This window comes from Neopelma chrysocephalum, unplaced genomic scaffold (assembly GCF_003984885.1).
Source record: "Neopelma chrysocephalum unplaced genomic scaffold, ASM398488v2 Primary Assembly neopelma1_138, whole genome shotgun sequence".
Classification (NCBI taxonomy): domain Eukaryota; kingdom Metazoa; phylum Chordata; class Aves; order Passeriformes; family Pipridae; genus Neopelma; species Neopelma chrysocephalum.
The window spans coordinates 4,994,985-5,008,130 of record NW_020897800.1 but is presented as its reverse complement, the minus strand read 5'-3'; the positions used below and the strand labels follow the sequence as shown (position 1 = coordinate 5,008,130).

The following is a 13,146-nucleotide window of genomic DNA, read 5'->3' as shown; positions in this document are numbered from 1 at the left end:
CAGGGATGCACAAGGATGCATAAGGATGCACAGGGATGCACAAGGATGCACAGGGATGCACAGGGATGAATGAGGATGCAGAGGGATGCACAAGGGTGCACAGGGATGCAGAAGTGTGCAGGGGGATGCACAAGGATGTGCACAGGGACAGATGAGTGTGCATGGGGATGTACCAGGATACATGAGGATGCACAAGTGTGCACAGGGATGCACAAGGATGCATGAGGATGCACAGGGATGCAGGAGGATGCACAGGGATGCACAGGAGTGTGTACGAGGATGCATGAGAATGCAGAGGGATGCAGGAGTGTGCACTGTGATGCACAAGGATGCAGGAGGATGGACAGGGATGCAGGAGTCTGCATGAGGATGCCTGAGGATGTGTGCATAGGGACAGACAATTCTGCATGGAATGCAAGAGGATGCACAAGTGTGCACAGGGAGTCACGAGGATGCACAGTGTGTGAGCACATGAAATGCTGCACGAGGGTTCGCAGTGACACCCAGGCTGGCACTGGGCTGCACAAGGGTGCACAAGAGTGCCCAGGAGTTCCTGGGGGCTGCATAAGGACACATGAGTGTGCACAGGGACACCTGGGGTGCACAAGGGTGCATGAGTGTGCTCATGTGCATGAAAACTCAGGAGGTTGCATGAGGGATGGACAGAAGGTGTGTGGCAGAGGCACAGGGATGCCCGAGGATGCTCAGGGAGGTGAATGGGGATGCCTGAGGGAAGCAGGAGGCCTGCCCCATGGGGGCTGAGAGGGGGTGCCCAGGGGGTGGTGAGGTGGCTTGGAGGAAGCAGATGGGCCCCAGGATGTTGCAGGAAGGTGCACAGGGACCTCCACACACAAAACCTAAACAAAGACTGCCTGAGGGATGCGCAGGAGATGCACTCGGGATTCCTGAAGGAATGGAGGAGGCACAAAGGATGCACCAGAGATGCAGGAGGAATGCACACAGGATGGATCCAGGATTCTCCGAGGATGCATGGAGGATGCACAGGAAATGAGTAAGGGATGCATGAAGTTGCATGAGAGATGGGCAAAGGATGCACAAAGGACATGAGGGAGAGGCAGGAGGATGCAGGAGGATGCAGAAGGGATCCATGTGGAAGCACAGAGGCACAAGGGCTGCACAGGAACTGCACACAAGGAGTGCCCAGGGCAGGCAGGAGGGGAGCAGGTACCTTTGAGGATGTAATCCGTGAGCAGTGTGGGCACCTTCTCATTCCCCTCCTTCATGGCAAACAGGACTGTGAGGGGGAATTGAGCTGTGAGCCCACCCCTGCTGCCCCCCAAATGTCACTTTCCCCCCCCAAAATAGCCCCACAGTCGCCACAGAATTTCCCACAATGCAGCAGGTCGGGAAGCATCCAAAAAAAAAGCACTTTCCCCCCCAGGTAGCCAATCCATGGCAATGCATAACGGGCAATTTAGCCCCAAGTCAGTGCTGCTATAAGGTGCATAAATCAGAGGGGAGGTATTGGCTGCAAACCAGCTGTGCTGCAGTGATGCAAAACACGTATTTCCCATCCAAAATAGGTTTGTTGCAATGATGATGCAACACAGGTGGTAGCACCTCAATTTGCCCTTATTCCAGATGCAAACAAAGGGGGGATCATCCCCCAAACTGACTGCGCTGCAACGATACCCCAAATCACAGCTGCTGCAGCAATGCAAATGTGCCTTTGTGTCCCCAAAACACCCAATTCTGCCCCAAAATGCCAGCTCCAAGGAATACTCACTGTTGGTGAGCATCTGCAGGTCCTCAACGGAGGGTGGTGAGCCCTTCTTCTCGTAGGGAATCACCGTGTTCAGGTACTGCAAAAACAAAAGCCACCCCAAAAAACCACCCGGATGGCACAAAACTGCCTGTTTTTTGCACTGCTTTGAGACAAATCCCATCCCAAATTCATGGAGAAATAGAGTATTTCTGCAATATTCTTGAGATTTTGGGGAGTGGTGAATAAATTGGGTGCTGCAAACTCCACCCAAATGCATCCCTGATCAGGGAGGACTTTTTGGGGTGAAAACCAGTGATTTTTGCAGGATGGATTAGCAGGGTATATGGGATGGAGCAGGGCTGTAAAACTTAAAAACATTTTTAAAAGGGGCTGGGGGATGCAAGGAAATGGGGAGTGTGGGGAGGGGGAGTGAAAGGGAACAAATTTGGGCAATTTTTGGGGGCGGGGGGGAAAGGGCACCTGCTTCTCGTTGGCGGCAGGACCAAAAGTCTGGCGCAGGCCGGAGTGCAGGATGCTGGAGATGCCCTCCATGCTGAAGCGCTGGGGGGACACGTGTCACCCTGTCACCTCCCGGGGACAGCAGCATCACCCGTGGCACCTCCTCTGGCACCGACATTCCCCAAGCTCCCTGACTCCCATCCACATCCCTCCTTTTTCCCGGTCCCAGATGCCACTCCACCTATGTCCCCATGTCCCCCTGTCCCCTTGCCCTGTCACCACATGCCCCCCCGTGCCATGTTCCTCTGTCCCCACATCCCTGTCCCCCCATGGAGCTGCTCTCTGCTCCTGCATCCACACCCTGCCCATGTCCCTCTGTTCCACATCCCTCCCATCCCCCTGCTCCATATCCCCTCATCCCCCTGCTCCGTGTCACCCTATCCCATGTCCTCCCTATTCCCCTCCTCCATGTCCCCCCCACCCTGGCCCATGTCCCCATGTCCCTCTGCCCCATCCTGTCACCATTTCCATCCCCACATTCCCCTGTCCCATGCACCCTCATCCCATCACATCCCTCATCCCACCATTCCATGTCCCTCTGCTCAAGCCTGTCACCACTGCCATCCCCACCTTACCCTGTCCCATCCCATCCCATCCCACCCATCCCACCTCAACCCTCATCCCTCTGCCCCCATGTCTCTCTGCCCAAGCCTGTCACCATTCCCATCCCCACCTTACCCCATCCCATCCCACCCATCCCACTTCAACCCTCATCCCCCCATTCCATGTCCTTCTGCCCAAGCCTGTCACCATTCCCATCCCCACCTTACCCTATCCCATCCCATCCCATCCCATCCCATCCCATCCCAACCCTCATCCCCCTGCCCCCATGTCCCTCTGCCCCATCCTGTCCCCGCCGCCCCCCTACCCCGTGGCCCCATCCCCACATCCTCCACACTCCCACCTCCTTCCCTGCCCGGCCCCAATGCCCCCAGCCCTGTCCCCACGGCCGCCGTGTCCCCGCACCTTGCGGGGCATGTGGTTCCCGCGGTCGGGACGCCCCCCTTGCAGGCTCAGCCCCTTGTCCCGGCGGCGGCGCCGGGCGGCCTCTCGCTGCTCCCGCTGCTCGCCCTGCACGGCCAGCAGCGCCCCGATGAACGCCGTCTTCACCTCCTTCTCGAAGGCCAGCTCGTCCCGCCGTGCCAGCTGTGCCACCAGCTCCGCCGACAGCGCCCGGCTCGCCGCCTCCGCCCGGCCTGCCGCCGCCGCCAGCTCCCGCGCCGACAGCCGGCCCAGCCCTGCGCCGGGGCCGCGTTAGAGACGGGCACGTGCCCCAGGGACATCCCAGAACGGGGTTGGGTTGGGTTGGAAGGGGCATTAAAATCTATCTCGTTGCGACCCCCCCCGCCACGGGCAGGGACACCTCCCACTAGCCCAGGTCGCTCCAAGCCCCGTCCAACCCGGCCTTGGACACTTCCAGGGAGGGGGAGCCACAGCTTCTCTGGGCAACCTGTGCCAGGGCCTCCCCACCCTCACAGGGAAGAATTCCTTCCCAAAATCCCATTTAACCCTTCCCTCTGGCAGTAGGAAGCCATCGCCCCTTATCCTCCAGGCCTTTGTCCCCAGTCCCTCTCCAGCTCTCCTGGAGCCCCTTTAGGCACTGGAAGGGGCTCTCAGGTCTCCTTGGAGCCTTCTCTTCTCCAGGCTGAACACCCCCAGCTCTCCCAGCCTGGCTCCAGAGCAGAGGTGCTCCAGCACTCAGAACACCCCTGTGGCCTCCTCTGGACTTGGTGCAGTGACACACACGATGAAAGGAGGGAAATGCCCGGTGCAATCAGTGAAGTGCCCACAGCAACCATTAAAGTGCATCTCGTGCCGAGCGAGATGTGCTCTGCATTTCCTGAGCCACCAAGAAATAAATCTATTGTGCAATTACCCATTAATGCCGTGCCCAGGGCAGCTACAGAACTGCCTGGCACTGTTAGTGACATACAAGGTGCACTCGGGGACATTCACAGTGATGTGCATGGTGCCATTAGTGACATGTATGGTGCGATTAGTGACATGCATGGTGTGACTAGTGACATGTGTGGTGTGATAAAGGGGCTCTGTAATTAGGGGAAGGAGCAGAGCAATTAGTGAAATGCCTGGGGGGATCAGTGACACACCCCGTGCCCCCAGTGACAAATCTCATGCGCGTGGTGCACTCAGTGTGGAACGCGAAGGCTCCTGGCGAACCCTGAGTCACATCCCTCTGTTCTTCAGTTTTTGCCAAGAGCCCCTCTGGCCAAGCCCTGGAGCAAGCCAGCACTGAGGCCTTGGAAGACTCAGTTGTCCAATTTGGTTGGAATTGTCCCCCAAAAATGACTGGCCTGGGCTTTGCTGGCCGTACCTTCGTGGGAGCAGTTGTTGTTGAGGGCAGGGGAGAAAGCCCGCAGCTCCCGCAGCAGGATGGGCTCTGTGCCCCCGCCACCACCTTTGCCTTCAGCATCAGCCTCAGTTTCCTCCTCCTCGTCGTCCTCCTCCTCTTCCTCCTCACCCTCGGGGTCAGCCTCAGGGTCAGGTGAACTCTGCATCAGCTCCTCCAGCTCCTCGATGACCTGCACGGCATCAGTGTCCTCCATCTGCACCTGCATCCGATCTCCACCTTGTATCTGCTCCCTGCATCCCACAGCTGCATCCTGCACTTGCATCCCTGTCCTTCACCTGCACCCTGCATCCCTGTCCTGCACCCCATCTGCCCCCTGCATCCCTGTCCTGCACCCACATCTGCAACCTGCTCCCTTCATCCTGCACCTGCATCCTCTGACTCCATTTGCATCCTGCCCCTGCATTCTCCATCCTTATCAGCACCTGCATCCTCCATCTGCAAACTGCTCCATCTGCATCCTCCCCTCTTATTGACATTGAGCATCCTGCACCTGCATCCTCCATCCTCCTCTTCATCCTCCAGCTGCATCCTGCTCCCTCCATCCTGCATCCACACTTGCATTTACATTCATCTGTACCTCGGGTCCTCCATTTGCATCCTGCATCTGCATCCCACATTCCCATCTGCATCTAAATCCCACATGCCATGGGCACTCTGGACCTGCATCCCCACCTAAATTTGCATCCTGCTCCCTGCACCCCCCTGGACCTGCATCCCTACCCATCCTGCACTTGCACCTGCATCTACATCCTCTATCCAGCCTCCATGCCCTGCAGCTGCCTCCTCATCCCCCTCCCTGCATCTGGCACCTGCATCCCACACCTGCACCCTGCATCCTGCATCCCACATCTACACCCTGCATCTGGCACCTGCATCCTGCATCCCACATCTGCACCTTGCATCCTGCATCCCACATCTGCATCCTGCATCCCACACCTGCACCCTGCACCTGGCACCTGCATCCTGCACCCCACATCCACATCCTGCCTCTGCACCAGCATCCTGGAGCTGCAACCCACCTCTGCTCCCCCCTTTCATTCTTCCCATGCCACCCACTTTATCCAGCACCCCCACCCCATGTTCCCATCTGCACCCAAATCCCGCGTCAGCACCCACCACCTGCACTTCCCTTCACATCCACATCCACATCCCAAGATCACGGGATTTGGCCTTTCCCTGTGCTTTCAGCACTTGGCCATGGGGCTGAGGGGGGGTGTTAAAGGACATGCAGGGATCCAGGTGCCCGGGGGGGCTGGGGGTACCTGCTCAGCTGTCAGCAGCGGCTCCTCGTTGATGCCCGAGTCCTGCTCACTCCTCTCAGTGAGCTCCTCCTCCTCCTCCTCCTCCTCCTCCTCCTTCCCACCGAGCTGCAGGAGACACAGGCTGGGCAGCCTTGGGGGCACCACAGGCCCGGCCCAGCACAGACACAGACACAGGCACGGCCCTGGCACAGGGAGAGGCACCAGGGAACTCTGGCTCAGGGGGACAGGCTGCATGGGGGGTGGCATGAGGAGACACCGGATTGAGGGAATTGGATGGAGATGCTGGATGGGGATGTCGGGTGGGAGAATGTTGGATAGAGGCACCGGCTGGAGATGGATGGAGATGTGGGATGGGGAAGTGTTGGACAGGGATGTTGGATGGGGCTTTGAACAAAGACACTGGAGACAGAGACAATGAACAGGGAAGCACTGGAGGGGGAGAGCACTGTTGCAAGGAGATGTATAGAGATGTTGGATAGGGAGACACTGGATGGAGAGTTGTTGGATGGAGACACTGGACTAGGAAGAAGGCAGGGAGAAGTACAGGTCTGTTGGATGGAGCTGCTGGATGGAGAGATGTTTTATGGAATATGTTGGGTGAGGAGGTGCTGGATGTGCTGGATGGAGATGCTGAGGATGTTGAATGGGGGGATGAGGGATGGTGAAGCTGAATGGTCTGATGGAGACACTGGGTGGGGACATGGGACAGGGAGATGGCAGAGGGGACCCCTGAATAGGGAAGGGATGGATGGAGACGCTGAACAGAGATGTCAGACAATGAGGCATCTTCTTTATTGCCACCTTTAGTCTTTTTCACCTTTTCAGAAGCAAATAACCCGAGAAATTTACCTTCTCTTCCCCCTTCAGCCACGGGCTGTGTTAAATCCAAATGGGTTAAATTCCGTGGATTCTGGGGCGCTTTTACAACCCCAAAAGCAGCAACTGACAGCACAAACTCACTACAACAATGAAACCACTATTTTCTACCCCCAAAAATACCCCACCCCATCCCTGACATGGGGACAAATCGGCAAAACCCAGATTGTCAAACTAAACACTTCGTCTTGCCCGTTTCAGTGTGATTTGACCCTAAAATGTGAACACTCACTGCATTGGTGCTGCAGCACCCCAAAACTACCATTTTTGGGTAGTTTGCAGTGCCCTGATGGTCACTAAGCCTGAGGAGAGGGGGGCTCTGGGGAGCCAAGGGGGGGCCACAGCCGTACCTGGGGGTTGGTGCCGTCGGGGGCCTCAGTGCCAGGGAGCCACGGCCGGGGGGAGCTCCGGGGGGCAAAGCCATCAGTGAGAGCATCCCAGACCCTGCAGGGAGGTGGGTGGTGAGTGGCAATTCCCAAAATGCTGCCTCTCAGAGAGCTGTCTCAAAAATGGCAGGCCAAGACGCCTCGGAACATCCCAAAATGCAGCCCCAGAAACAACCTGAAATGCCCTACAAAAATCTTAAAACACCACTGAGATGCCTGAAACACTCCAAATGATACCCTAGAAGACCCCAAATACTGCCCTAGAAGACCCCAAAGCTTCTCAAAATAGCATCATGAAATATTGCCCTGAAATACCACAAAGCACCCCAAAATGCTGCCCCAGCACCTGAGATGCCCTCAAATGTCATTTTGAAATGCTGCCATCAAAACACCACCAAAAGGCCACTGTAATGTTCCAAAATGTCTCCAGATGTCCCAAAAGACCACCCTGAAATGCCCCAAAATGCCACCAAAAACCATCATCACGACTCCCTGATGTGGCCCAAAGCACCATCCTAAAACACTGCCCCAAAAATCTCTGAAAGACCTCAGACCACCTCAAAATGCTGCCCTGGAACACCCCAAAATGTCCCCAGACGTTCTCCTGAAATACCCCAAAAGGGTATTTTGGGACCCTAAAGGTCCCAAAGCTCCAAAATGCCACCCTGAAATGCTCCAACCACCCAAAAAAGACCCCTGAATTACCCCAAAACACCCCAAAACGTCACTTTTGAACACCCGGAAATACCCTAAAATGCTTTCCTGAAATACTGACCAAAATGCTCCAAAATGCTGCTCCAGAACACACTGAAACATCTCAAAATGCTGTCCCTAAACTCCACCCCAAAAAGCTTCTCAATGCCTCTAAATATTGCCCTGATATCCTAAAACACCCCAAAATACTGCCTTGACACATTGCCCAGAAACCCCTTAAAAAGCCTCAAAAAGCAGCCCAGCTTTTGGAAATACCCCAAAATGCTGCCACGATGCTCCAGAACACCCCTCAATTGTCCAACACCCCAAAACGCTTCCATAATGCCCCAAATGCCTCAAAACTCCCCAAAATGCTGAGCTGGAACAGGCTGAAAAACCTCACAATGCAGTCACAACACCCAAAAAATGCCACCCTGAAACACCCCAAACTGTCACCTCGAGACAGCCCTGAAACCCCCCAAAGCTGCCCTGAAAGGCCCTAAAAGATGCCCCTGGAACATACGAAAATCCTGCTTTGAAATATGCCCTAAAACACCCCAAAAACCAGCTGTGATGCCCTGAGAAGCCCCAAAACACCCCCCAAAGTTTCCCAAAATACAATCCTAAAAACCTGGAAACACCCCTAGAAGTTCCCCAAAGCAGCCCAAACCATGGTCCTGATACCCCAAAATGCACCAAAATCCCGCAGAATTGCCCAGAATTCCCCTAAACTTCCTCCTCTGTGTCATTATTGGGGGTGTCTGGTTCTACCCTGCAGGGCTGGACCAATTTTGCCCAATTTTATCCCAATGAAGTTGCATGGGGGAGGGGGAATAGAGGGAAAAAAAACAAAACCAGGGGAAAAGGGGAGAAAAATGGGAAAAAATGTTCAAAAAAGTCTAAAAAAGTGAAAAGGAGAAAAAAGGGGGGAAGTGGAAGAAGGGAAGGAAGGGGGGTAAAAAGGCAAAAAATTGAATTAAAAGTGAAAAAAGGTGAAAAATGAAAAAAGGGGGGGAAGAGAAGGAATAGAAAGAGAAGGAAGAAGGAAGAGAGGGGGAAGGGGGGAAAGGAAGAAAGGGAAAAGGGAAAAACAGAGGAGAAAAGAGAAAAAAGGCATAAAAAAGATGGAGAAAAAGGGCAAAAAGGGAGAAAAGGAGGAAAAATGGGGGAAAGGAAATTTGGGTAAAAGAGGGGAAATGGAAAAAATGAAAAAGAGGGAAAAGAAGGAAATAGGGGGAAAATGGAGAAAGACGAGAAAAAGGGGAGAAAGGGAAAGAGGGGAAAATAGGGAATAGGGAAAGGAGGAAAAGGGCCAAAAGAGGGCAAAAAGAAAAACTGGGAGAAAATGAAAATGGGGAAAAAGAGAAAATGTAAGAAAAAAGAGGGAATGAGAGGAAAAATAGGGGAAAAGGGGGAAAAGTGGAGAACTTGAGGAGGAACAGAGAAAATGGGAGAAAAGAGCAGAAAACGGTGGGTTTGATCCAACATGGTGCCACATCCTAATTCCCTGAAAATCACCCCAAAGCCCCCTGCCCCCTTCCCAGTCATAAAACTGCTCATTTTTTGGGATTTATATTATTTCTCTCCTCACCAGAGCTGAATTCCCCATGAAATTAAAGATTTCACCAATTAACACACAAAAACGCACACGACAAACCCCCACACTGCTATTTTTTAACAAAAACGAAGCAAATCAGTCGTTATCCCCCCAAATTTGCTTTTTTCCCCCCTGCTCTTAAAGGGCCAGCACCCCCCCCGGGGCCAAGCCCAGAGCAGCAGTAATTTCTGGGTTAATTATGGCCAGAAATGGTTAATAATTCGGGAAACCCAGCGCCTGTAAGGCCCCTCCCCCACCCTGCACACAGGGCTCATTCAAGGAGGAAGAATAAAAAAAAAAAAAAGCCCTGTTTTGCCCAAAGTGACCCAAAAAAGACACAATAAAGCGGCACAAAGCGGCGACAGCGCGGCCGCCCCGGCGCGCGGCCAAGCTGCATTTTGCTCTGAAAAACCATCGATTCGGCCAATTGCGAAAATCTGTTCGGCCTCAGCTGCTTTCAGTGACAAAAAGCCAACAAAACAAAACAAAAAAAAATCAATGATTTGGGGCTTTTTTTGGGGGGTTTAAAACAACCCCCTTTGCCCGGTGAGAATAAGGATTAGCAATTGTGGAATAATCCCAATTAAACACACCAAAAATCCATGAGAAACGTGAGAGTGTGTAAATATCACAGGGGAAAAAAAACCCCCATGGATTTCGGGAAAAAAAAGCCCATGGATTTGGGGGAAAAAAAGCCCATGGATTTGGGGGAAAAAAACCCCATGGATTTGGGGAAAAAAAGGCCCATGGATTTGAGGAAGAAGAGGTATTTTGCAACAAAGCAAGGTTTTTAATGAAACTGTGGAATCTAACGCAAAAGGCACAATGTTTATTGGGGGCGCTGGGGGGAGTTTGACCCCAAACTGGCTGTCCCCTGGTGAGGTACAGAGGAGGTGGCTAAGCTCTACTCACACCTTACTCAAGGTTTATGCTCAACCCCCCGGGCTCTCCTGGCATAGAAGGAGCCACGACCCCCTGGGACATGCTGTGCCACCTCTTAGGATGCTACTCCAGGGATCCCACACAGCTACTCCAAAGGTCCTACATAGCTACTCCAAGGTGCTGCACGATCATGCCGCAGTCCAGGCACTGACTTGTGTGTGGTGGGAGCTCAGAAGCATGCAAGGAGGTGCAAGAGGTCCCAGAGGGGTGTTAGTTGTAAGATACTACACTGCTACTCCCAAGTGCTACACGATCATGTTGCAATAGGTGAGCTGGACTGCGTGCTGTGGGAAGGGGAGGTGTGTCATGACCATGCAAGGAGGCATGCAGGCCCAATCATATGATCCTACGCAGCTACTCCAAGGATCCTACACAGCTACTCACAAGATACCCCACAGCTACTCCACGGTGCCCCATGGCTATACCATGGTGCAAGGGGCCGAGGTGCATGTGGGCTGTACCTTGCTAGTGAGGTGGTCTGCAGACCCTTTTCCATGGGATCCTACAGTGCTATTCCCGGCACGGAACAGGACCATGCCCTCCATGCCAGGGGCTGCTCAGGGGAGGGCGCAAGGAAACACGCTGGCTTTGAGAGGGCTTACTCCCAGGTTACCACACCACTGCTCTCATGCGTTGCACGGCCATGCCGCAGTGCTGGGAGCCAGTTTGCACCGCAGGGGGGGTGTCGGGGTGTGAGGAGGCTCGTGCCCCCAGAGCAGGGGGGCCTTACTCACTCCTCATCCTGGAGGCGCTCCTCCTCCTCCTGCGCCTGGAGGTGCCCCCGCACCGGGGCCAAGCCCTCGGTGGCAGCGTCGTAGTTGCGGAAGCAGACGGTGAGCTTCTCGTCGAACTCCTGCACCAGGTCCTCCATCGACTTGAAGCTCATCATCTCGGCCGAGAAGCTCTCCAGCTCCGCCAGCGCCGGGTCCGCGGGGCGCTGCAGGGTCCCCCCATCGTCCCCGGGCCCCTCCTCGAACTCCTCCTCCAGGCTCACCAAGGGCGCCTCCATCCTCCTCAACACCGATGTGCCGCCTTAGCTGCGGGGAGAGGCTGCCTGTGAGGCACCAGGCTACTAACAGGTGACACCACCAGGCTCCCCGTTCCCTTTGCTGCTGCTCTGCTGGCTGAAACCCTACTGCCAGGGCTCTTACACAACCAACAGTATCTCTGCAGTATCCTAGTAGCATCCTAACAGGATCTTAGTACTGCCTTCATAGAAATATGCTGACATCCTGACACTATTCTGGCAGCAATTTACAAGTAGCAACAAAGTGCAGACAGTGGTCCAAGTAGCTTAGTGCTACTCTGATAATATGTAAAACCGTCATAGCATTATCTTTGTCCCTGAAATGATAGTATCTTACTGGTATCCTTATACTGTATCACTACTATCTTAGCAGTGGCCTAAAAGTATCATACTAGTATCAGTAATGGGCTGACAGTATCCCAAAAGTTTGAGTGTTGCCCTGACAGCAACTATCTTACCACAACTATCTCACCACTATCTTTTCTAGTGCCCCTGTAGTATCTTGGGAGTATCCTGCTGATATTCCACTTGCATCCTGAGAGCATCCTACTGAAAAATGAGTAGTCTTGATAGCACCTTAGTAGCTTTGTGATAATATCCTGGTAGTATCACAGTAGTACTCTGATACTATCTTAGTAGTATCCTAGGAATGGCCCCATAGTATCTTAGTAGTGCCTTACTAGCATTGTGAAAGGATCTCAGCACCATCTTTGGAGTACCCAGACAGTATCCTGACAACATCTTAGCAGCATCCTGATAATAGCTTTTTGCTACACCTAGAGTATCCCAGTAGCAGCCACTGAGTAGCTCAGCATTGCCCTGATGTTGTACCAGCACAGGCAGGAATATCCTGATGCTATGCCAGGAGCATCCCAACAGCATCCTAGTTCCAGACTTCACAGTGCCCTGATAGTGCCACAGTATATAAATTATTAAGGAGTGCCCTGATAGGATCCTATTAGTGGTGTAATGGCATACAGCTATTATCTTCATAGTGTCCTGGGAGTATCTTGGTAGTGCAAAGTCATACCCCAATATTATCTTACTGCCATGTAACTACACTGAAAGCAACTTAAACATATCCTGAGAGTATCGGAACCATCCAGTTACTCTCCATCTGGTGTGAGCTGCTCCAGTGGCACCTTCATACAAGTATTTCAGTATTAGCCCTGGAAATATGCTGGAAATATCCTGTGGTGTCCTGATAGAATCCTGGTGGTGCCCTGACAGTACCTCAGCAGAGTTCTCACAGCAGCCCACCAGCACCCACATAGTATCCTGAGAGTATCTTAGTGCCACCCCGTAAGTTCTTTACTACAGCCTGCAAGTAACGTGTCCACATTCCACTAAACTCAAGATAGCACCTTAGCAGCATCCCAGCAGCATCTCAGCTGTGTCTAGATAGTAGTTCACTATGTCAGTAACTCAGAAGGTTACTGAGGATATCCCAGTAGTATCTGAGCAGCAGCTTCTTAGGAAGCAAATAGTAACCTAGTAGTAAGGCAGGAATAGCCCAGTAAAGGCATCACTACACTTCCCTGGGGAGGGGAGCAGAACCATCGCAGCTCTGGGGGGAAGCCTGGCCAGACCAAGGCTTTGAGTAGCACCCGCTCACACCCACGTGCTCCCGCACCCACGTGCAGCACACCCACACAGCCCTGGGCACACGTGTGCTCCACGGCGTGGGCAAGAGCCTGCAACGCCTGCAGCACGTGCCCACACACACCTGTGCACACCTGAATGCACA

The 13,146-nt window shown here is 53.6% G+C and overlaps 1 protein-coding gene across 1 annotated transcript in view; it reads right to left on the bottom strand.

Moving 5' to 3' along the window:
- Positions 1 to 13,146, bottom strand: part of FEZ1 (fasciculation and elongation protein zeta 1) — an 18,713-nt gene that overhangs the window by 433 nt on the left and 5,134 nt on the right. The window contains exons 2-9 of the mRNA XM_027699395.1: positions 11,107 to 11,409; positions 7,105 to 7,198; positions 5,879 to 5,983; positions 4,578 to 4,785; positions 3,212 to 3,483; positions 2,207 to 2,287; positions 1,748 to 1,823; positions 1,190 to 1,255 (exon numbers count right to left, since the gene is read on the bottom strand). Of these exons, the coding sequence (XP_027555196.1) occupies positions 1,190 to 1,255; positions 1,748 to 1,823; positions 2,207 to 2,287; positions 3,212 to 3,483; positions 4,578 to 4,785; positions 5,879 to 5,983; positions 7,105 to 7,198; positions 11,107 to 11,381 (1,177 nt within the window). The 5' untranslated portion in view covers positions 11,382 to 11,409. The remainder of the gene's footprint in view (positions 1 to 1,189; positions 1,256 to 1,747; positions 1,824 to 2,206; positions 2,288 to 3,211; positions 3,484 to 4,577; positions 4,786 to 5,878; positions 5,984 to 7,104; positions 7,199 to 11,106; positions 11,410 to 13,146) is intronic.